This window comes from Centropristis striata, chromosome 20 (assembly GCF_030273125.1).
Source record: "Centropristis striata isolate RG_2023a ecotype Rhode Island chromosome 20, C.striata_1.0, whole genome shotgun sequence".
In the NCBI taxonomy this organism is placed as follows: Eukaryota; Metazoa; Chordata; class Actinopteri; order Perciformes; family Serranidae; genus Centropristis; species Centropristis striata.
The window spans coordinates 11,175,035-11,200,956 of NC_081536.1; the positions used below are offsets into that span (position 1 = coordinate 11,175,035).

General features: G+C 38.9%; 1 protein-coding gene across 5 annotated transcripts in view; it reads left to right on the plus strand.

Moving 5' to 3' along the window:
• The window catches only part of dst (dystonin), a 136,770-nt gene that overhangs the window by 20,898 nt on the left and 89,950 nt on the right, over positions 1-25,922 (plus strand). For all 5 annotated transcript variants that reach the window (XM_059359820.1, XM_059359816.1, XM_059359817.1 and 2 more), the window contains 4 exons: positions 10,014-10,075; positions 14,152-14,241; positions 18,197-18,274; positions 20,186-20,278. In XM_059359820.1, coding sequence (XP_059215803.1) covers positions 10,014-10,075; positions 14,152-14,241; positions 18,197-18,274; positions 20,186-20,278 — 323 coding nt within the window. The remainder of the gene's footprint in view (positions 1-10,013; positions 10,076-14,151; positions 14,242-18,196; positions 18,275-20,185; positions 20,279-25,922) is intronic.

Genomic DNA, 25,922 nt, shown 5'->3' on the forward strand with positions numbered 1-25,922 from the left:
TGTGTGAAAGGAGCAAAAGTCTAAGTGTTATAATCACATAACTTTTTTTTTTTTTTTTTTTCAAAATATTTTTATTGAAAAATACAATAAAAACATTCCCAATTACAGAAATACAATTATCCTTTTCTTATTTTTTATACATATATGTACATGTAAACAGTCACATATACACATACACAAACGAAAATGAACAAAAACACTGCTAGATTTGTAGAAGGAAAATAATTAAATTAGATTACAGAGTGCAGTGTAAACCCCCACCCCTCCCACCCACGTCCCACCTCGGCATATCACAACCAACAAACATACTATTGATCAATTATGCAATATAAAATGCACAACAACAGTAATAGGCAGAAATTCAATCAGGTAGTACCTCTAAATTAGTGAAATAGGAAATAAAAGGTTGCCATTTGTGAAAAAATTTGACTGTACTTCCTCTTAATGTATATTTAATTTTTTCAAGCTTTAAAAAAAACATGGTGTCTTTAAGCCAACGGGAAATAGAAGGAGATTTAGCAGATTTCCAGTGTAACAATAATAAACGTCTTGCAAGCAGGGATGTGAAAGCTATAATATCTTTTTGTTTAGAGTTCAGTGTAAGTGAGGGGCTGGGAATCCCAAATATAGCAATCAGAGGGCAAGGTTGGAGATTTACACCAAGAACAGTTGACATAATAATAAAATAACCCACCCAAAAATCTTTCAGACCAGGACAAAGAAAAAACATGTGGCTGAGGTGACAAGAAGAGCCAAAGCATTTATCACATTTGTCTTCCACTTCTGGATATAGTACAGACAGTCTAGACTTGGAGAAATGCACCCTGTGTACGACTTTAAATTGAATAAGTCCAAGACGTGCACAAGAAGTGGTGGATTTTACCCTCTCTATGGCTTGTTCCCACGACTCCTCATATATTTGTATTCCCAGTTCCCCTTCCCATGCACTCTTGAGTTTAACATTTGAGTGGTCGCTAAAAGCCAAAATAATATTGTACAACTTTGAAGTGATTCCTCTGTGATGAGGAGTAAATGATAATATTTTTTCCCATTGCTGTTCTGGCGGTAAAGAAGGGAAATTAGGGAAACACTTAGTAACAAAACTGCGAATTTGAAAATATCGAAATAGATGATTACAAGGGAGGCCGTAACGAGACGACAAATTGGCAAAGCTATCCAATACACCACCTACATACAAATGTTTGAATTGTCTAATACCCTTGTCACGCCATATTGAAAATGCTGGGTCCGAAAGTGATGGAGGAAATAAATGGTTGTTGTTGATAGGACTTGAGGAAGATGCAGCTACAAATTTAAAATGCCGCCTAAATTGAAACCGGATTTTAAGTGTGTTAAGAACAACTTGATTCTTAGTATATAAAGAGGGTTTTATAGGTAAAGATGAATAAAGTAAAGCAGGTATGGAAGATCTCTTACAGGATGATAGTTCTAATTTACACCAAGAGGGTCCAGAAGATTTTAGCCAGTAACAAAGTTTATGGATGTGAGCAGCCCAATAATAGGCTTGGAAATTAGGTAATGCAAGTCCTCCACTAAGTCTGCATCTCTGCAGTAAAGATTTACTAACTCTAGGTGGCTTCCCGCCCCAAATAAAAGAACTAATTATCTTGTCCAGTGAGTCAAAAAAATGTTTAGGTAGAAAAAGAGGAATTGACTGGAATAAAAATAGAAATTTTGGTAAGATATTCATTTTAATAACATTGATCTTGCCAATTAATGAAAGGGGGAGGTTACCCCATATTTGAATATCAGATGTAATCTTTGAGATAAGGGGAGTAAAATTAGCTGATGCAAGGCTGGATAAAGAACGAGTCACGTTGATACCTAGGTATTTAAACCCTGATGGACTAAACTGAAAAGGTAAGTCTGACTGCTGAAGAAGACATGCTACAGTGTTAATGGGAAAACACTCACTTTTCCCCAGATTTAATTTATAACCTGAAAAGGTGCTGAAGTCCTCCAGAATACCTAGAACAGCAGGGATAGAGAATGTAGGATCTGTTATATATAACAACAAATCATCCGCATATAGCGATAATTTATATTCCATTCCATTACGGATGATTCCTTTAACTAAGGGGGAAGATTTTAATGTAATAGACAGAGGCTCGACCGCTATGGCGAAGAGCAGAGGCGACAACGGACAACCTTGTCGGGTTCCGCGACCAAGGGCAAAATAATCAGAGTAGACATCATTAGTATGGACACTGGCTTTAGGGGATGAATAAAGAAGGCGAATCCAAGAAATAATTTTATCACCAAATCCAAATTTCTTTAAAACTGCAAACAAGTACTCCCACTCTACCCTATCGAATGCCTTTTCAGCATCTAAAGAAATCACAAGTTCAGGAAGTTCAGCCGAATGTTCTGAATAGATTATATTGAAAAGTGTACGGGTATTAAAAAACAATTGACGACCCTTTATAAAACCATTTTGCTCCTCGGATATAATATAAGGAAGCACATTCTCTAGACGAGATGCAATAACTTTAGCCAACACCTTTACATCAGCATTAAGCAGAGATAATGGTCTGTAGGAACTACAGGAGGTTGGATCCTTGTCTTTTTTGAGAAGGAGCGCTATAGTGGCTTGTGTCAGAGTTGGAGGTAATGAACCGATTACTAAAGATTCATTGAATACAGATAAAAGTATAGGTGCCAATTTACCAATAAATGTTTTGAAAAATTCGATCGGAAAGCCATCAGGGCCTGGGGCTTTGTTAGACTGCATAGCTTTGATAGCATTTGATACTTCTTCAAGGGAGAGTGGGGAGTCCAATTGTCTGGAAGTATTAATATCAATGACAGGAATCGAAAGGTTCTGAAGGAATTCATCCATTTTAACGTTGTCTGTGGGAAATTCAGATTTATATAATGAAGAGTAAAATGATTTAAAAGTAGCATTAATTTCCAAGGGATCTGTAGTAACCGTGTCGTTAGTGTTTTTAATACTAGGTATCAAACGGGAAGTGGCTTGACGTCGTAACTGATGTGCCAGTAAACGACTTGCCTTGTCGCCATGTTCGTAATATGAGCCTCGAGTGCATAGCAACAAGCGCTCTGCCTCTTTAGTTGAAATTAGATCGAATTCTGTTTGCAGATCAAGACGCTGCTTAAGTAGTTCAGGAGAAGGGTTCAGCACATAACTTTGATCAAGGTTACTGATCTCAGATGTAAGTTCATTAAGCCTAGCATTAATCTTTTTATTAGTTAGGGCAGAGTAAGAAATAATTTGACCACGTAGGTAGCATTTAAGTGTCTCCCATAGCAGTGAATATGAAGAGGAGTCATTTTGATTGAAAGACAAGAACTCATCAATAGAATTTGAAATGAGTTCACAAAACTCTTTATCTGCCAAAAGAAGAGAATTAAATCTCCAAAGTGGTGGGCTACGTTTATAAGTAGAAAGTTGAATATCTAATAACAAAGGTGAGTGGTCAGAAATTACAATACCTAAATAGTCAGAAGATTTTACACATGAATTAAGAGCGCTGTCAATGAAAAAATAATCAATCCTAGAATATGAAAGGTGCACCTGAGAGAAGAAAGAAAATTTTTTAATAGAAGGGTTACGAGATCTCCACGGATCAATGAGACCATTCTGTTTCGTAAAATCTGTGAATGCTTTAGACATAGCAGATTGGGTCAGATCACGAGGATTAGAACGATCCAAGATTGGATCAAAAACACAGTTTAGATCCCCACCGAGGATCAGCAGGTGCGTATTTATGAAGGGGATATTACTCAGCAATCTGTTAGCAAATTCAACATCATCGAAATTCGGGGCATATACATTTACTAACAAAACCTTTTTTTGCATCAGGGTACCGGCAACAATAAGGTATCTGCCGTTCCTATCAGCGATGACATCAGTGGATGAAAATTGAATTTTCTTATTAATGAGAATAGCGACCCCTCTAGCTTTTGAGTTAAAATTTGAGTGGAAGACTTGACTTACCCAAGGGCAATGTAACCTACGGTGATCTTTAATACGAAGGTGAGTCTCCTGTAAAAATACTATATCAGAGTTTAAACGTTTTAAGTGTGTAAAAACTTTAGATCTCTTGACAGGATTACCCATACCTCTGATATTCCAACTAATAAATCTGAGAGGTGCACCTGACCCAGCTATGGGATCTATATTGCCATTAACCATTTAAATAAGAAAAACAAAACAAAAAAAACAGCAAAAACGCATATTGTCGCCGAGGTGGGACACCCTCCCCCCAAAATACCCCAAAAAACACAAATACACCCAAAGTCCCCATAAAACTACAGAACAAAGGGGGCAGCAGTGTTACCCACACTAACCAAAAGTTGTCCACGATGGTGTTTGAACAACACGGAGACAAAGCAGAGCAAGCGGAAGTATGAGAGAAAAAAAAAAAAAAAAAGAAAACTCCCGCCGACTTCACCTCTGTTTAACAGTATGCGCAAGAGTTGAGATAAAAAAAAAAAAAAAAAAAATATATATAATAATAAAATAAAAATAAAGATAAAAAAGAAACTCAATACAGTAATGTCATCTTGAGGTGAACATTCAAAAAATACATAAATCAAAATAAATAAATAAAAATTCACCTAAGTAGCTCTAAACAAATTTCCCCATATCAGTCACGACGTATTGAAAATGGAAAATAAAATAGACAATAGAGCAAAAATGAGATAACACTGATCTACACAATAGAGCCTGAAAAAAAAAACCCAAAGTGTGGTATAGCCTTATTGAAAAAGGAAGAGGGGAGAAAAATTGCATGCTATAAACAAACAATAGTAACACAAAGTTAGTTGGTGCAACATAGCAGGAAACCACACCAGTATTGAGTTAAGGCCACCTGTATTAAGCAATAATACAACACAGGACAGTATAATTACTGGAGCTCACCCAGAAATCAAGGTTTTGACGTAGTCACTGGCCTTATCCGCTGAAATGAAGTCTTTTTCAACACCGTTGTATGTGATGCGAAGTCGGGCTGGATGAAACAGACCGTAGCGAGCGCCGTCAATGCCACGGAGTTGTCGCCTGACCTCGTTGAATGCAGCCCGAGCCCGGGCTACTTTGGCAGTGTGGTCAGGGAAGACTGAGATGGTCAGGTCTCCGACTTTAATTTGTCGGAGCTCTCTTGCGCGGCGTAAAATGTCAACACAATCACTGTGATAATGTAGTCTGCATACGATGGCTCGTGGACGCTCACCGGGCTTGGGCTTTGGTTGGAGGGTCCGGTGGGACCGGTCCAAAAGCGGCTCCTTTAGCAGGCCAAACGCTTCCTTTAATAAGTCGGCTACAGCAGCTGTGGTGCAGGTGTCCGGGCCCTCGGGTACTCCCAATATCCTAACGTTGTTGCGCCGTGACCTGGATTCCAAATCTTCACATTTATTTTCCAGCTTGGCCACGTTAGCAGTGAGAGACTTGATTGTAGTTTTCATCTCGGCGATGTCATCGGAGCACTCCGTGAGGGCGTGCTCCATCTCCCCGACCGTACCTTTTAGCTCGGACATGGTAGCATCTGTGGCAGCTTTATCATTCGCCAGCTGTGTTTTCACCGCTTGCAGGTCGAGCTTGATGGTGGACAAAACATCGCCGAGGGTATCCTGGAGTTCCTTCTTAAAAATAGCAGCAATGTCTTGCCGCAGCGAAGTTAGCAACTCGTGCTTAAGGGTATCGATGTCAGGATTAGCTTGCATCGAGGTGACACCTGTAGGAGTGGGCGGCCCACTCGAGGGTGAGGTCATGGTTTGCGGATTAGGCCTCAGTTGTGTCTGAATAGTATTGCGAGTGTTGCGAGACATTTTCGCGGTCCAGAGTAAAACTTTTTAACAAGAAATACTGTTGTGTAACACAAGACAAAAAAAAAAAAAGTAACGTAAAAGCGCAGAAGAATAACAATTTTGATCGAAATCGGCAGGAGCCTCCAAACTCACGTCCTACTCCATTGAAGCTCAGCAGCGCCCCCTAATCACATAACTTAATCGATGTGATAAGCAGAACAAGATTGAATAGGTTGATAACGTTGTGCAAGATGAGCAGAACGAGTGTGTGATCAGATTTGACCTGACATGATGTCACTGTATTGTTACTGGGGCAGAGCTGCTTTGTTTTCCGTGTGATATCTGATCTGTACTAATCTTTGATACTGCTTTCATGTTATGGCCAAATAATGTACGGCTACTGTTTTAAAGTTCAATGTCTGTTGGACTGATATCAAATAAAAGTTAATGCTCACTTTTTGTTCCAATTTGATCCTCAAGAGGGCACCATACTATTAAACACACCCTGTGTACTCTGCACAGGTATAGACTTATCTTTCATCATATTAAACCTGCTCCCTTGTTGTGCTTTTGTCTATACTGCTTATCAACTTAACATGAAAGTCAGAGACTATAAAAAACTGGTTTTCACACCACCAAATGTTGATCTGAGTCAATTAAGTGAGTCTGTAATCTGTGTAATATGTGCAGTACAGTAGCCTACTGCTGACTATGTCTGATAGCTGGCTGATGATACACTCTTTCAGCCCCAGCTTCCTGGAATGCTCAGCCAATCTATATTAATGAGTTTTTCAGGAGAGGTTTATATATTATGCAGTAAAGAGCTTAGATGTGGGCATTACAAACCAAATTAGTGTCCATTGCAGGCAGCACTGCTCTATATCCGTGTGATTCAGCTGTGAAGTCACACAGACATCAGCCGTGACACAGCAGCACTGTCAGACTGCTTTCATTATTTCTGAGGAGTCTTTTACTCTTAAACATGATATGCTGATGTGTTGCTTCCTTTATTTGATGCCTGGCCTCATGTCAGGCTTTGATCTAGATGTGCAGATCCACCTTGAAAGATAATTGTCAGAGCAACCCACTTTCTAATTCTCAGCAGCTTTTACACATGCACTATTTTTAGATGAACTAAATGTAAGAATCTGCAGAGAGTGCTGTCACAGGGCTTTTAAGGTACCCCCGCTATCCTGGAAATGCACGTTTCAGGCTTTATAATAATCCAAAAACCTACTGTATGTTTATTATATACTTTATTATGACATAGTTTCACCGTAAATGCTGTTGCATGATGACTGATTTTTTACTTCATTGAAGAGAAAATGAAAGTGCTCCTGTCCTGCATCTTCTGACTTTTTATATTCTCTTACTGTCTTATGTAACTTGTATGCTCTATAGATAAAATGTAAAATAGTTCAACTCTTTTGAATTACTTCCATGGAAAGATTGGTTATCCTTTTTTGGTATTTTTTGTGTTGTATCATGAAGGGGGTTGATTGTTATTTGCCTGGATGTGCTCTCAGTTGTTTCTGCTGATGTAAACATTGTGGTGAATCTTGGCAGCTGCACAATAGAGCAATGATTATGTGAAAAAAATCAAGGTTTATAGTTGCACATGTTTGTATTGCCCAAGATGTACTGATAAGATATTTGCATGAATGTGATCTCTGAAGTGATGCATGCTGTCTTCAGAAATGATGGTACATTGCTCTTAAATTGCCGATTCACTGCCATAGCATGTTGAAACCATCCGGAAACATGATAACAAGGAACTTTTCTTCTTTTTTCCCCCTTTTTTTCTAATAAGTAGCACAGATTTTTTTGTCAGTGGTTTTTAGTCTTGCTGCTACATAAACACTAAACCGCGTGGAAACTCAAAATAGTGAGCAGCCATGGAAAACCTGACAGGACTCGTTCTGGATGCTTGATGAGAAAGGGAGTCACGGCTGCCCTAGAGGCTGGTAGGCAGGCAGGGAAGAAGAGGGAGACTCGTACTGCTTCCTCAGTCGCTTATCCACATGGCATCCGTCTATCTGAACCACGAGCCTCTCGACAGCCCTGAGGAGCTAGCACAGAGGATGAAGTACCTGCTTAAGGCCGAGAGGGAGCATAGAGCTCACCTGGTTACACTTATGTGCTGCATGGGTCAGTATTTATCTTACTGCTTCTTCTTGACATTTCCTTGTGAGGTTAGTCATGCCTGTGCTTGCTCATTACTCATAGTAGGTAAGATAACCTTGAGCAAAACCTCTTTTGAATCTGAGGATTATTAAAGGGAGGTTATCTGTGTTGTCCTGTGGTCAAAGTTCAGGAGAATACTAATCTTCTACGGTGTTGTTGTCATTAGCGGTTGGAGTAAATGTGACCTAGCCGGTTCTGCAGATCGTTGTTAATGTTATTGATTGTACATGTGAGTTTTTCGGTGTTCACTGTGGATGATTGAGAGGAGTTGTTTCAGGCAGACTGGGGAGACGTGGAAGCAGTGGAGTGAGTCACAACTGTGGTGACTGGCTTGAATCCTGCTCTGCTCTCAGTCTGGATAGAGGCCAGTCTTAAGGAAGAATACATGTGTTGTTCATAATGTTGACAAGAAAAAAATTGTTGTTTTGTTTTTGTCGTTTCTGCGCTGATTTTGTGAACATTTTATATTATCAGTTTCCTTTTCTTTTTTCACCCTCCAAACCCCAAGCAGTTTCAGGCATTTTTATGTTTTTGCTCCTGTCACATTGTACTCACTGTGGCCACTGTGTTATTTTTTTCATCCTGCTCATGGAAACAGCAAAGTCATGGCTAGAAGTAGAGAGAGCACAAATGTTTTTTGTGCAGAATAAGTTTCAGTTAAATAATATATAAATCATAAAAAAAGGAAAAAATGTGCTGTGCATTTATTTGACGAACATTGGAGTGCCCACAAGTAATACTACATGGTCGCCCATAAATTTTGAGAATTTTTTTTACATTTTTTTTTTTTTTACCTTTTTCCATTAAATTATTATGAAAATGTGATTTATTCTTTACAGATAAAGTGTATATCCCTGCAAAACTTGATTAATCAATCTCTTCCAAACATATCACAATGAAACCATAATTAATAGAGGATTGTGCCTGAACTTAATGGGTGACCGTGTAATATTCTAGAAAAATATGGGGGCTCCACATGTTATATATATTGAAATAATACAATTTTTACAGCCTTTACTTCCAACCTGTCTTGACCTCTCCTCTCTGCTCCGTGATAAAAGTTCATTTCAGTTTCATTTAAGTTTTGTCATGCGACTGTTTGTCTCAGCTGAGTCATTCTGACTTCATAGTTGCACTGAGGAGTTTAATGTTGTTGTTGTTGTTGTTTTACAGGATCTGGTAATGCAAGCAGTTTCCTTTTTTTGCATTTCTTTTAAATAAAACATGTAGAAAAAATAGGTTTTGATGCAATATCATTTTTTTAAGCTTAGATAACCTTAGATTTGGTTATTTTTCCTGATTAAAGTATTTGTCACACATGATTAGCTCTAGAATAGTTGGACACTTCCATATAATAATGAAGAATTTACAATGATTTCTGTTTTAGTTAGTTAAATTTCCTTGTTCCTTTGAAGTTCCTTGCTGTGATGAATTGTGTGCTTTTTGCGATTCTTTTGAAAAAAGAACATGACTTTCAAACCCCGCTGATGATCAGTGGGGTTTGAAGGGTTAATTGTGTTCATTTGCTTCCTGGTTTTACGTGTGTCACTGGCTACAGGAAGTCTGGTTGCTATGGCAATGGGAAATAATAAAAGTGAATGTGGTCAAGCACATGCAGGAGGAGAGAGTGATGTCATTGCAGCCTCTGGGAAATGACAGCCTTCTTTTGAGCCTCTGGGATTTGCGGTCCTCATATGTCCTACACTTTCACTGAAACTATAAATCCCAAAGTAATATTTCACATAACTCTGTGCAGCAGGAAGCAAAGATTTAGCTAAAAATTAATTGCTAAATGCATGTAAACTTAATTGAAGGGTATACTTGTTGAGCCATCAGAAAAGAAGTGCTGTTTTCCCTTTTTACTCCATTCTCCATTACCACTAAACATAAAAAGCTGCAAAACAGGCTCATAAAAAGCTGCATTATGCTTGTCTAATGATAGCCTTTTTCAAAGGAGATTTGTGTTGCCCAAACACCTATATGGTGATTGCTTTACAATGAAGAAAAAATAACAGGATGCATTTTCTTTTATTCCACAGATGAAAGAGACAGAGTGCAGAAGAAGACATTTACAAAATGGATAAACCAGCATCTGATGAAGGTAAGAACTAAAGTGTGATAGTTGCTTCTTTCCATTCATCCTGTGTATTCATATGGATACTGTATCCATGAAAACAGAGGTGAAACCTAAATATTAGTTCAAATTCCACATATTTTACCCCCAACAATCAGCAAAGCATTTTTCTCTAACATAAACAATCCATTAGAGAAGAACTGGCAGTGATAACAATTACCACGCTCACTGTTGGGTCCCAACATGTTAACATTCCTCCCCAGATATTATTAAAGCTGTCTGAAAGTCATTTAGCATGACATGTGCTGTTGCTCCGCTGCAGAAAACAGGTTGTCTTTTGTTGTTAGGAATTTGAATTCGCTTACTGTGGCGTTTCTTGTTTGTGTGTGTGTGAAATTTAATGAAACACTTTAGTAGACGGACAAGCACTGGCAAGTCTCTTCTAATATGTAGAAATGAATCACTACCCGGGACTCATGTGTAACATTATACTTTATAGGATGCAATAATCACTGCTATCAATAAAAATCACACTTGTTTCTGTTATGTAAGGCGTAAACTTGCAGTTATGTGATATATAGATTAAGGGGAATTCATTCATTTATTTCCTTTACTATAATTAAATGACATGAAATAGTGTGAGCTGCTCATTGGTGCTGATATAGATGCATTAGTTGATATTATGAATCCTGTAAACTGGGCATCTTCCAGGCAGCCAGTGGCCTGCCAGATAAAAATGAAAAGCAGCAGATATGGATGGACTAACAGAAACATTTTCAGACCTAGTGATTATCAAAAATAAATAGAGTCAGTGCAATAATGAAGAACAAAAGCAGTGATAGAAGCTCAACTGTTTTGCATGAGCTGACTCAGCAAGGAGGGTTTTCAGAAAGTCCATTTCAGCAAATGCTCGTGCCATGTGACTTTAAATTTACTGAAAAACAAAGCATTTAAAAAAAAAAAAAGTTTTTTCTATTTCAAGCAAGACTTAGTATCTTCACGACTATACAAGTTGACTTTCTTACCATATTGATAGAAATAGAAGGTAAGAAATGATATGCTTCGGTAAATGGACAGCAGTGGAGTGAAATATACATTAAGTCATGCTTGTGTCCAGGGATGCAGAAATGCAAATAAAGTGCCATTGTGATTACAGACCTATACTATTATATGATATGGTAGGCCACTCTTTCCCCCCCAACCATGTTGTATTTATTGTTTTGACCCTGAGGGGATTTTTGTGTTCTTTGATGATCATCTTCAAAGTGCGGTGTGGGCCATAAACCTGTCTTGAAGTTTCAATTGAAGGATCAGTCCTCACCTGATGGGAAAGGGGCTTCCCATAATTCAGTGCTGATGACTGGCATGCAATGTTTTCAAAGAATGCATTAATTATTTCCAATGTGAAAATCATTATAAGAATACATGAGGCTTTAAGGAGGCTTCCAGTTTTGCCTTAGGGAAGTACCTGCAACAACTCTGTTTCATGAGAGACACATTATGTAAACATATAGCATTTCTGCTATATCTTATATCATGCATGACAGTCAGATTTCAGCTGATCATAAAGTCTGTGTCATTCATGAGAAATCCGAGGTGCTGAGTAATAGTTGGGGATCAGCATTGTTGACCCAATAACATAAGGGTGCACGTCTATTTTGGCCCCACAGCTGTGGCTGCTATCTGGGATTACAGTGCTGAAAGCCCTGTGTGAAAGCAGGTCAGCGGGCAGCAGGGTGATTTCAGAGGCGCGGTATTTAGGACAGGAAGGAGAGATGGGCCTGCTGGAAGGAGAAAGCCTCGGACCGGAGTTGCTAAGTGCTTCACTCAAGTGCTTAGATAAGGTGTCACATTGATATCCTGTGTGTTTTATGCCTCATTAATTTCAGTTGTGAGGGAACTGTGAGGGGCAAAAACCAAATACATGTTGGTTGTAAAATGTGTAAATCAGTGTTTTTCTGAAACTGGGCTTGAACTGAATCCATAGACTGTATAGAATAAGTGGATGAAGCTACAGGGATGTCATCCGTTGATTTTTGGACTACCGTTTTGATGACGAGTTTGGCATTTTGGCCCTCGGGATCTGGATTTTTATTTTTATTTTATTTTTATTTTTGATTCTGCACCTGTGCAGCTAGTTTGGTAAGCAAGGTGAATCTGTTAATGAACAAATGTTAAATGAACAGCCAACTCCCGACTCAAGACTAGTATTTCAACTGTGAGTAGCCTGGACAGACTTTAATAAGGACTAATTATTAACAATACAAAGGCCAATGTGACTTTGAAGTGAGTACACCTCCTTAGAGTGTCAATAAAAGTTGTTAGTATTAATTACTAACCTATGAATAACTTCCTGTCGCTAAACACATGTTGCTTTCAAAATAAGAGCACATGACTGTGTTTGCAGAATCGCCCACAATATGAATAAAATATGCAATGATTAAGATTTAAGATAAGTTTATATGATGGAATAGTGGCATTTTAGTGTTAGTCAAAATTGAGTTAATTAGGGTCCCTGCCTCATAGTCTCATAAAATCCTGCAGTAAACACTGGTTTTAAAGCTTGTTTTGCAGCCGAGTGTCGTTTTTATACTCCCTAAATTGCTGATTGATATTTATACATGCACAACATCCAGGGCATAAATAACCCTTTACCTCTGCTACTGAAAAAACCTAGAGGAAACACTCCACATTGTGAATATTGCACTGAACCTTGATTTGAGGAAAATTGTTAACCGAATTGAAATTGCAAAATCTGCCAGAAAAATCACAATTCAAAGATCTTTTCCTAAAATCATTCAGCCCTACTCCCAAGAGTGTCTTTTAGTACAGCCGGAAGCTGAACAAGACATTTTAAAGCTACCACATTTTCACAATTAACTTTCATGAAGTGAAAACACACTGCGAAAGGGTCAAAGTTGAATGAATGAAAATGAACATCATGGTGTTTCGAAAAAGACTTGAAACTAGTGATCAAGACTATAAACTCATAAGGAAAATATTTTATTTTATTGAGGTAATAAATCAAGTCTTTTTATTTGGGACCAGGCTGTTTCCAGTAATGAAAGTCATTCTGAAAGTGACATCACTGATTGCTTCAGTGTAACATCTTCTGTCTCTCCAGTTTCTCTTTCTCTATCTGCTGCTGAATGCACTGGAGCAAACAACAGAGAGCGAGCTGTACCAAGCGTGCTGTTCGGCGATATAACAGTTAACAGGGGTCCCCTCTACTACACAGTGTTTGCATAACACACTGCTAATTAATATTTCTACACTGCAAAAAAAGAAAAGTAGGGTGAACTCAAAATTTCAAGGCAACAAACTTCGATAAAATTTTAAGTTGGACAATTAAACTAAATATTTTAAGTTTTGTTTTTGAGTCTGCTCAACTCTGAATTCAGATTTTTGTCAACTCAACTGTAAGTTGAACTAACTTATAATTTTATATTGTAATAACTTTTGATCCTTACTTCTGCTAACTTCTGCAATGTGCTGAATTGGCACGATTGTAACGCCGCTATGAAATGTCAGCTAATGTTGCGACCACAATTTTGAGTTAGCATTGATACGCTAATGGCTACTCTTGTAGCTGTAACAAGCAGCACCGCTAGCATCAGTTAGCCGCTAGCTTTCGCTAATGACCAAATTTCACAGCTTTCCAGCATTTCACAACAAAGAAATAAGAGTTAGCAGAACTATTGTCTCTTGTTGTGAACCCCAACTTAAAGATATAAGTAACAACAACTCACAAACTTGTTTTTAAGCATACAACTGGCTTCCTTTGTTGTGCTAACTTACATTATTGCCCTAAATGTCAATCATTTATATTTCCAAGTTTTACCAACTTAAATCGCTGTTTTAGGCCAAAAAATACAAGTTGACTTTTTTGCAGTGTAGCAGATCTGAATAGCTTGCACCCATCACTGCACTTCCTTGCGCCCCTCAGCAATATAAAGGTTGTTGAGGAAAAAAAGGACATACAGACAGACAGACATCTTCCATTTTAGTTAGATTACAGTTCAATAACTGCAGTCACAGATTTAAAAACAACAATATGATATTTGCTGTTTGCTCACATTTTGCTTTCTTCTTCATGTCCGTAGGTACGAAAGCATATAAATGACCTGTATGAAGACTTACGAGATGGACATAACCTGATCTCACTGCTGGAGGTTCTGTCCGGAGACACATTGGTAAGTTAACATTTTTCTGTTGTTTTCATTTTCATGCTCAGAGAAAATAACTCCAAACAAACAAAGTGATAAAATACAGATGATGTACTTGTACATGTCGACATGTTTTGTGATCCTATTGAATTCTTCGAGCAACTTCCTTTGAGATCAGTTTTATTAAGTCACAAAACATTCAGATTGTCATTTGACACCATTGAGGAAAGTGAGGAATGTAATCTTCTTCCTGTCATGCAACCTATCACACCTCTGCCGGACTGATACACTCTGTCCCACTTATATAACTGATGGTAGGAGGGAATCCTGGGGTTTGATGGTCTGTAATCAGATCTGCTGGGATTTTGCATCCAACAAAACCCACTCAAAAGACACTTTTTTGTGGGGTGATTATATACAGATTTCAAACATTAAGACTATTTTCTTTGTGTTTTCTTTTTGTTGTTTCTTTTTCCCTGTCTATTCTGGGATATCTATGAAACTGACTGATATGCACATCATTGCTGAGCTACTACATGTACAGAATATCCTTGCTTTACATGTGTTTCTTTGAGGAATAGGGCACTTTGTCACTTAGTAGTAGTGCGTAAGTGGAAGCATACTTGAGTGGGATATTAAATACAGTTACTACCCACAAAAGGTTGTTGTCTTACAGTCAACAAAATGTAAGCATATCAAGGAAAAGATGGCAATAAGGAAAAACTAGCACTCTTGTAGTTCACTGATGTTCCTGGCGAGGTCTTGGCCCATAATAATCATCATGTCATTAACACAGTTTAACTTGCTAACTTGCCTTTTTAACGCACTAACTGCCAAAGGCTATATTTTATTTTTTATCCACAGTTCCCAAAAAAGACCCATAACATTTAAGATTGGCAATAGGAATAGTATAATCAATGACAACAAAACCTGCAGTTGAATCTAAAAGTAAATGCCCAAATAGTTTCTTGTCATCCATATGAGATTAAGTATAACAAGTATAATAATAAGTATAATTTACATATATGTAGAAACAGCACCAATGTATCAATTTGCACAAGAAAGAATAATTTAATCGCTACACACCCTCCTGTGTAAAATTTCTGTAGCTTCTTCTTTGCTGGTCCTGACTGTGTCCTGAACTCTCTGAACTCTAGACCCTCAGGAGACAAACATTGCTGCACCTCTATGTATAAAGTTCATGTCAGCTCTCTGTGGTCTAATTGAGAATGCCCCCTTTCAAATATTAACACTAAGAAGACAAAGATAGCAGCATCTGACACATTGCCAACATGAAAATGTGACATTGTTTCTATTAATTTGCATTGTGAGGAAGCAATATTACAATCTTGAGCAATGCTTCTTCTCAGTAGAGGAAGCTGTGCTGTTATAGTGATTAAAACACAGCTGCAGATGATGCTGCAACAGTTGCTTTCTCACAACTGGGAATGACCAGGAACCTAATGATTCCTCAAGAGGTTACTTTACAGCTGTTGTTCACCAAAAATAAGTACTGTGGAAATTCTAGGAAAGTTGAATGAGACAAACCAAATGTAAAGATTTTTTTATATAATAATGTAATACAGTTATAATAGCTTATGAAGTGACCAGTTTTTTATGCTAACCGTAATACAAAACCACCAGGTTTAAATGGAGTTTCTCTGCAATGTTGTTCACTTGAAGGGCACTCGAAGAGCACAGACATCTGCCAAGACAAAAATGTCCTGTCTTTTATGATATGCAAATCTGCTAGTGAAATCACTTTATATGTCTGAATATATTTCCAAAAGTGTAAGAATTATGTCCAAAAATGGATGTGCCTAACTGAAGCATCCTCGTCTTTGTTATGTACTTCTAAATTGGAAATATTTTACATACATAACGTACAGTGTATTTGCCAGAAAACACTTAATTATCATCATATGCCCAAAGATGAAATGCTTAGACTGAAATAACATCATGAATATTGCAGCTTATTATCAAAAAGTCCCGTTTATCAACAAATATATATATATTTTATTAACCTGAGTACAATTTTGATTTACATATAGGAAAAAAAACCTTGTTGCATAAACCAGTATGTGCTTTATAAGACTGTATTCTGTATGAAGTTTGAGCTAAATTCGAACTAAAGTTGTAGGCTACCCCAGGGTAGGACATTTTTTTATCCTTTTGTTACTGATAAATCATAAGGGGTTAAATTCAGTATAGTTCAGTATGTATTTTTGTCTAATCCCTCACATATAGAGCTCATAGCAGCACAGTGTATGTAGCTGTAGTCCTCTGGCTTAAGACAGAAGCTACTGAAGTGCTGCATGCTATCCAGCAGGCTATCTGCAGTATTATTTCATCTCTCTGTTAACATGTCATTCTTTCATCTTATATCAAAGTATGTTAATACAGTCTTTGTTCAGTCCTGAACTTCATAATGTTATCATGCTGTGATGTCCCTTTACTGTATTTAAACTGCATGTATTCCTGTGCAAGGAGCACCAGCAGTTACTCCCTTCTTCAGTGTGACTAACTTCCATCCTCTATAAGCTATCTATTTTCTGTTTACATCCTGTTTCCCTTCTACTTTCCCCCCTCTTGTGTTCTCCGCTCTCTTATTGCTTTCTGTCCATTGTCTAACTTCCTTTTGCTTTGGTCGCGGTGTGTGTCCATGTCTTCCTTTCTTCCCCCATGTGTTGCCTTTTCGGTGATAAGCCAAGGGAGCGTGATTTTCTGAAGACATTGCGGTTGGTGAGTGGGACAGAAGCATGTGCAGTTGAGCAGCATGGAGACACGGTGGATGATGATGATAAGGGGGTACGTGTGGCCCGCCCCTCCACCCCCTTTTAACAAACTAATTCAGAGTTGTGCTGTGGCCAGTTAACAGGAGTGTAGAAACAATCCCACTGTATGATTTGTCTTTTTGTAGTATTACATAATTGCCTTAGCAGACATTCTAGACCTTCTATACTGTAGAGATTGTTTCCTTTTTTCCAATTTATGATGCAACAATATGTTTTATAATGCTGCTTCCTCTGATCAGGAAACACTGTCAGAATCCACATGATCAGATGATCCTGATGATGCAGAGAAATGTGTACATGATCTAAAGACCCAAGCATCTTCTTGCTCAATTTTTATTCTTGATGCATTAACAATACATTTGGTACGCTGACTTTGCAAAAGCATTAAAAAGATGCAATAAATTATAAAGGAAATTGCCTGGAAATCTTGGGTCTTTATATCCATCTCACTAGCTTTGCCCATCATTGAGCCTTACAATCAAAGTGCTCCAAACCTCAGTGGGCATCAGGACATTTTTCATCTGCTGCTTTTGGATACCTCGAAGCCTCTTCATAAGTGTATGAGATCCATTGAATGAAAGCTGCGGGAGATGGGTTTATTGAATATTGTTGCTTTGCTATTAAGATGAGCGGGATTCTTCTTTAAGCCTTTATCCATTTAGAAATATGGCTGAATGCAGCAAGTCTTTTGCTTTTGCTGCATCCTGGCTTCAACGCATTTTCCATTTCATTACCTCATGCTGTGGCCTCTGACCATCCACTTGCATTTGACACAAGAGATTGGATACTTGCTTGAACAATGCAGCTTTCTGCTATCATTTTTAAATTCACATTTAGTGTCTACAGCACAGTGAACCAAATGTTTTACTATGTTTTATGTACTTTAGCTGTTAATATGTTTTAACTAGGTGCACTTGGTTTGTTGTTACACATTAAGAGCACATTTCTAGAGATGCAAATGGTGGAAAATGTTCTGCACACATTTTGAGTGGGCCTGCAGAAATGGCTACTCTTGTTGTGGGTAGAGCTTTTTGTGTGTTCTTTGAAGTCTTTACCTCACCAAATCAGCGGGTAAGAACCTGGAAGCATGTCCTGTGTCCACCATGCTACTAATCATTTTTAAAAAATGTCCTCTGATATTGAAAAGAACCTACTTACCATACATGCTTTCCTCTTTATGTCCACAGCCTCGGGAGAGAGGGAGGATGCGCTTCCACAGACTCCAGAATGTACAAATTGCACTGGATTATTTAAAGAGGCGGCAGGTAGGGATCAGTCCAAGCACACTCTCAAACTCTTATTCTGTCACACTTTTGATTTGAATAAATTCAAGCCATAAAGCTTTCAAAGTTTCGACTCCTGGTTCAAAGGGATATTTGGGTTTATTGAAGTGGGGTTGTATGAGGTACTTATCCATAGCCAGTGTATGACCTGCAGTAGATGGCGGCCAGTGTGCCCCCAGCTTGGAAAAGCAGGCTGGACTACCAGGACAGAAGCTAAGCAATGTAATCATGTGGACAGGGGAAGCAGCAAAATGTATTTTAGTCACCTAAAAAAATCAATTGTCTGACCTTTACACCATTTCTGACGGGGAACTGAAGACCTTTTCTATACTCTCTTCAAGCCACCAGACTCTTTTGACAAAAACAGTAATTTTATCTCGCAGAACACAGGAGTTGCTAGTGTACCGCTGCCAGGAAAGGTTAGTTAGTTTGTGTTATTGTGTGACTTATGGTGTTTTAAAGGGTTAGTGTGTATTCACCAGTTACACAATAACACAGAAAACAAACTAACCAATTGAAGCAGTGGAAGACCAATTCCTGTGTTCGGCGAGGTAAAATTACTGTTTTTGTCAAAGGAGTCTGGTGGCCCCTGTCCACAGCAGTACATTGCTTTGCTTCCATGCCCATACTCCTGCATGCTTCTCAAAACAAACATATCTATTGTAGGTAATACACTCACTATGAATAAGTACCTCACACAATCCCACTTCAAAAAATAGTGAGTGTCCCATTAAGACCAGCCTGCAGTCAGCATCCAACTTAAAGTCCACATAATTAAATGAGAATTTTCTCACTTTGATACAGGAATTGAATTATAAGTTAAGTGAAAATGCTTAGAGCTGAATATCACATATAAATGGATCAGTTCATGTGTGCAGCCACAGTGTATCCTGGGAGTTGCATCATATTATGAGAGATTTGTTCACTCATTATCACTAAGGCAGAGAAATGAATGTGAAGACGCATTTGTAATTGAGCTGGGAATGCAAGTGGCACACAGTGTCTGAATATTCGGGCTCAGAGTCAACACACAGTGCCACATTGTGTGGGACAGACCCATTCAGTGTTGATTACCTCAACACTGTCTGCTCTCCAGCATCACACACGGTTGGATTCGTGGCATTTTCCATCTCTCTTGATGAAAATTACAATCCAGTTCCCACAAACAGTAATGGCAGCATTTAAGCAGCGCTGGCTACACATCCCATCAGGGGGTTCCAGGGAGCTTTGATTGCCCTCCCCTCCCCCACCCCTCAGGATGTGATGAAGAACACAGCCTGGCTGAGCCGTAGCCAGATGTGACGTAAGGCTTGAGACAAAGGAATCATAGATGGTCACAAGTGACTTGTTCTATTGTTTCAACTGCAGCTCATAACAGACACATCCATGCATCTTCGGCAGTTATTAAATCTAAAACAATCAGTTTAAACTTCCTTAAATCTCCCTCTGAAGGTTATTGATTATAGCTCTTACAGATGATCAGGCTGGAACTGGAGGGATAATTAAGCTGCTCCTTTAAAACAAGGATGTGTTTACACTCTGATTCCAAATTAATACTTTGAATTCATTGAATACATAACATTTTTCACACTGATATGTGGAGAATGAAACAGTTCTAGCAGGTTTATAGCATTTAATTAGCAGCAAGCATTTATTCTCTCTGCCACCTCAGCCCCATGTGATTACCATAACAGTGTTCTCTGACATAACATAATGACTATTGTGCCACCTTGTGGTGCTTGTGAAACAACAGGCATATGAGTCAAATGAGACAAAACACATATTTGATTTATTTATACACCAAAAATGGCAAAGAATGACATCAATCAGAAACTAAAATTACAAGCATATCATAAATATGCAATATGATAATGATGTGTTTTCTTTCATCAGGTCAAACTTGTAAATATCAGAAATGACGACATCACAGACGGCAACCCGAAACTGACCCTGGGATTGATCTGGACCATAATTCTGCACTTTCAGGTCAGTGTTGTTCTCTTTTTTTTTTAAATGTTCTTATGATTTTAAGAAGACAATTTTATGATTTATTGTCCAGCTACTGGATTATTGAACTCTTTTAGAATATGTAAGTGATTAGTTACATTGTGCTCAATGTTGATCTGTTAGATATGTGAATGCAGTGGATGTTCGACAGAGATACTTTGTCTTTGTAGAGTTAAGAGGTATTTCAGTGGAACAGAAATGCTGACAGGTTTTTGGATTTTTCCCGGTTACATAATAGCGTGTCAAATTCCCTCCAGATTAATGCTTTTAAAATGATTCTACTTGCGGCCACAAGATGTCAAAGCAGTGCAGCATTCATCATTCAGCATCATCATGTTGAATGTTGTTGCTGCTGTCTTACTCATTAAGATCATCCCTGTTTACCTGGCTTACTCTAATTCATGTTTTATTCAGCTCAAGTTGTAACTTGAGACGTTAACATCAGGCAGCCTGTAGTAGCCGAAATATTTTGGTATTCCCAGGATGTATTGCGATAGGAAATATGTGCTTGCACACAGTTATAATGCGATGTTTAAGCTTGCTGGTTTTGTTTGTACAATACTTAAAATTCCCCAAGAATCCACTTGGTCCATCTGTGATGCTGTGAACATCTGTACACAAATCTGTACAACCAAGCTTTGCAGTTTGGAGTTTTCCAACTTTTCTGTGCTCTCTGGGAATACATGTAATTTTATGGCTGGAGTGATACAAATCATGTCAAGTGGGTTAGTCTGTGTGTGCATGCCAGGACTATCCAGGTGTCCACCAAAGAGTCTATCCATAATCCAACAGCGTGCAGAAACTGCTCCTTCTCACTCACGCTCTCTCTTCCCTTTTCTCGCTCTCTCTGACTGCCTTGCATTGGATTATTAATATCTCTGGCACATGCCGCGTTGACTCAGTGGTTGCTTTGGGACAGGAATATTGCAATAACCTTTCACACTTGCAGCTTTGATTGAGAAGTTATTATATTATATAATATTAGAAGAAGAATGCATCTGTCTGACTAACGCCCTCACTGAAATAATGGGACATAGAGTACTTAATATCATTTTGCCTGGACTTGCTGACAGGTAGCGTCTGAGATGATGCCAACACCTGCTGCTGTCAGTCTCACGCAAGCCCTTGAGCAGCAATGGGCCTGTTTCTTCTTGATTTAGAGGAATAGCAGGGCAGGAGAAAATGTTGCCCTTCAGTCACAATATACACGTTTGGCTTTCACTTTTATATAAGCACAGCTGACAGCAAATTGGCATATATGAACTTTTTTATATGACATGATTTTATATGAGTGATTCAAGTACCCAGGATCAGTTCCTGTTTAAAGGACAGGGGTTGTTTTGGTAACACTCTATACAGGCCTTTTGGTATTACTGCAGGGTATTTCTTTTGAATTAACTTATATGAACTGCACTGGCAGGATCTGTGCATTTTTGATAGAAGTTAATTTTTTGGGATTTTTATGCAAAGATCGACAAATACAGCCTGCATACTAGATAATGCTCCTGTTAACATACAGTATATTTCTAAGAATTCTAGAATAAGTTAAGAGCATGATGCTTGAAATGTCACCTTGGTGGTAAAATAAATAAATATATATTCATGGGGGCATTATCTAGTGTGAACACTCTAATTCTAATTTTTTTTTTTTTTTTTAGCATTATTGAAGTTTTGTAAGGTGTTTCATACTCTGTCCATTGTTTGACCATGTCTGCACAGATAAGACAAATTTCATCATACAATGCTGCTGCTGCTATTCTGACCATGCTGTACTTTCAACTGAAAATTACAGCAGTGGCAGAACTCTAGACTCTAATGTTTATTTTCTGGTGACAGTGCACCACCATGGCAATGCACCGTTGTCAGGTATTTCTGTGCTTGTTTGTCCTGTTTGTTTGTTTTGCCCTGATTGACTCTCACTGTCTCACTGATGTCTATTGCTCTGTACACAAACACATAGGCATGATTGATTTATATCATTCATTCACTGTTAAAAAAAATGACCAAGTATATAAATCATACTAAATGCTGTAAAGCATCATTTTACTGAAATATAACCTGTATAAATATAATCTAATGCTACCAGTATTTGATATATTTGACCTTAAGCTGCCTATAAGTATGAGTGTGAGTAATCAGTACACTGTAGTTGAACTGTGTGGGCTGTCAGGTGACTTTGACCTTCGGGGAAACTTCAAATATTGTAAGGTGACAGTGACCCAGTGCTATTTTTAGTTCAGCTGTAGGGTGCCGTTATATTTAACCTTTCACACACTATTTATTTATCTTTTTTTGCCATTGATAGATTCCTCTATAGTATACTTGTGCTCCACGCTGTCAAGCAGTGCTATCTTATAATTGTTGTAATGGTTTTATGTGGTGAATCACATCCTGGTCAGAGCATTTGCCCCCCTGTGAACTGCAGTGGTGGTGATCTGTTCAGATAATAGTGTTTGTTTAAACCATTGGACTTAAGCCCCACCTCTGGCTCCGCCATTGTACGTAGCTTGATTAATAGACAAAGTGAAAGCACTTTGTTGTGCGGCTCGGATTTGCTCCTGCTTCTGCCGCTCTCGTTGACCTGCTCTGTTTGTCAAAGCCTTTCTGACCCGGCCTGGACTCTGTCTGGCTCACGCAGCCAAACTTGCTGAGCCAAAATTTCTCACAGCATAATAGGTGGCCATCAGCTGGCACTTGCAGTTTAAACCTTGTCCTCCCTCCACCCCCTCATTACAGACACAAATATTAGGAAACCTAAGAGGCGGCGGTGACGTGCTCATGTTTACTGTGCAGACGAAGCAGACAAGCCGGCACAGAACAGGTCTATCCACAAGTCTTTCTTATTCTAGCTCAGCTGGGAACTATAAGCACATGGGCCATGTCTGTGTGTGCATTTATGGTGTTTGTGCTGGATTAGCAAAGCCAGAGAAATGTTTCAAAGGTCAGTAAGGATTCCAGTGTCAGAGGAGAGACACGAGGCGGAGAGCACGCAGGCAAGAGCAGTGAGAGAGAAAGAGAGCAAGAGGCTGACCAGTTCTCAGCTGTGAGTCAACGGAAGGAGAAAGTCAACTCTGCTCCGAGCTGAGCGAGCTTTCTGTCTGGCTGCCGGCTTGTCTGTTACTGTTTATTGTGCGCCAGTCGCACGGCGTGAAAATGGCTTTCTGTCAATGGGATAGTGGCTCTTCAGATCAAGTGGAGCTCACCGGATATTTTGCCTGAAAACAGCTCGCTGTTGAGAATCCTGCACTGTCAATGGGTGAGAGATTATAAGACAGACAGCCATGGGAAACATCTGCGGCTGTGTTCGAGGCCCGAAAGAGGAATGCTATGTTGACCCCAAGAAAGCTCCACTGAGCGTTGGATCTAAAGAGCACAAGGGTCGGCGCTATTTTCAGAGAAAGAAGAGGAAATCGGGGGAATTTCAGCCTGCTGGATCCCTCCGGATTCCTAGAAGTGAAGCCATTACAGCTGAGGCCATCTGCAGTAGTTCAGAGCCTCAAGATGGCCCAAAAGGGAAAACAGAAGAGTCCCACAAAGAGCTGGATAAACCTCCCCAGGTGGAGAAACCTGTATCTAGGCAGGAGAGCATCAGCAAAGGTGTCTATGTTGGAGAGGTACCCGTTTTAATCCTCAGAGATCCCCACAATCAATCAACCAAGAGGTTAACTCTCAGGTCAGGAAGGTTTTCGTTGGAGCAGCAGGATGATGACAGGAGCAGCTCCACTGCAGAAGGAAAGCTTCGCTGCGTTAACACAGCTTCCAGAGCTAAGGATGGTCTGCTTGTGAAGAAGCTGCTCCAGCGCCAGTTAAGAAGGGCAGTTAGTTTTGGAGCAGTGGAGCACATGCTGCGGACTCTGAGGGGTAAAGACAGACCTGGGAGCGAGGATACGTTTGCCAAGATTATATGGGACTCTCAAGCACACAGGAGGAGGAGACGGAGGGCCTACACCTGCTCCGATTACACAGAACATCTTCCTGCTCCTGCCAAATGTATTTCCACCCAACACGAGGTAAACTAAGAAGGTGTTATTTATAGCGATTATTGGTGTGATCCGTGAAGGATTAATAAGGGGTTTGATTGACGTATAATGTGACGTGAACATTGCATGGCTGGTCTTTAAATCATGGAAGTTAATATGGTCAAAACATATGCTAAAAAAGTCAGTTTATATTGTTAAACAAATTTTCCCACACATAATTGTATACCCCATAAGCATGGTCCATTGTTTGTGCAGCATTATGACATCATTGTGGTGTCTTTCTGTCTATCTTCAGTCATTCTTTGGCACACAGTAAATCATACATTATGGAATGTATTTACACCACCTGTGTAGAATATTATTTACTTTGGCTGCATAATTTAGCATAGTTTACCTGAATCCTGTATTCAAATATTTATGCTGCTCATCTGTATGCAGAGACAGGGATGGTATGTTGACATAGAAGTTTTTTTTCCAAACCCAATCAATAGTTGACAGGTGTTATACAGCACCTGTGGAAAAACTGTAACTTAGGTTTAACAGCTGGTTATGTTGAGTAGATTCAGAACACATATGATGTCTTATTGGATTAATTATCCGAATTATTGATCTAATTAGACCAGTGGTGATTACTGCACTTCATTAGGATACTGAAATGTGTGACAGTTAATGATATTTATTCTAAACTGAGGCAATCCTCCAATGCTGCACAGTTGCTGTTTGCCCTCACTTTACATTTTGTAGAGTTTCTATGAAAATCGGCACATTATAGAATCAGATGATGCTTTAGTGATTGTCAGTCGTCTACATCAGTAGGGTCATGGTGCTATAGTTCATGAGTTAGTATCATGGTGCTATTCTTCATGTTTATGATAGCAAAACGTAGTACATTATGTTGATTTCTCACTCAGCATCAGCTGTTATACAATACAACACTTTGAACTCATCCTGGCAGTTAATTACAAATGTCTTGGGACATTTATTGACAGCAAAATGTGCTCTGACTCTGTTGCTAATTTTGTTTGTAAGAAAGAAAGTACAGAAGGGTTTATTTTCTCTATGCTTGTGGATGGATGATGACTCTTGCAGTGTTATTGAATCTGTTTTATCCTTGTGCATCATGGTGTTGCCAAGAAACCTCAGCCTGTCCTCCAGAAAGAGGCTTAACAGTCTATTTGATATTCAAGCATGTTTTTAGAAAGACTGAGGTTTTTCTTGTCACACTTTGTTCAGGAAGTTTGAGACGTTTCAGGGTTCCAGCTGGAATGGAGGCTGTAGGCCTGTTGAACTCCTGCCTCCTTTTTTTAAGTGAAATTTTGTCTTGCAGTCCAAAGTTACAAGATAGCATCGTGTGTTGGCTGATGCAGTACTTTGTGCTGTTGTAGTCTTTGGACATTATATAGTCTGGGTGGGCTGCTCTGTGATGGTTTCTGCCTCTATCTTTTGTATTTATCTTGTGTTAGTCTTGTGTGTTTTTATATTGTCTGAGCTGTAGTGTGTTGTTACTGTCTCTATTTTTCACTGGTATGACTGCTGTCACCTGGCTGCTAATTCCCCCTTTGGGGACGATTGATTGATTGATTGATTGATTGATTGATTGATTGATTGATTGATTGATTGATTGATTGATTGATTGAAGTTAA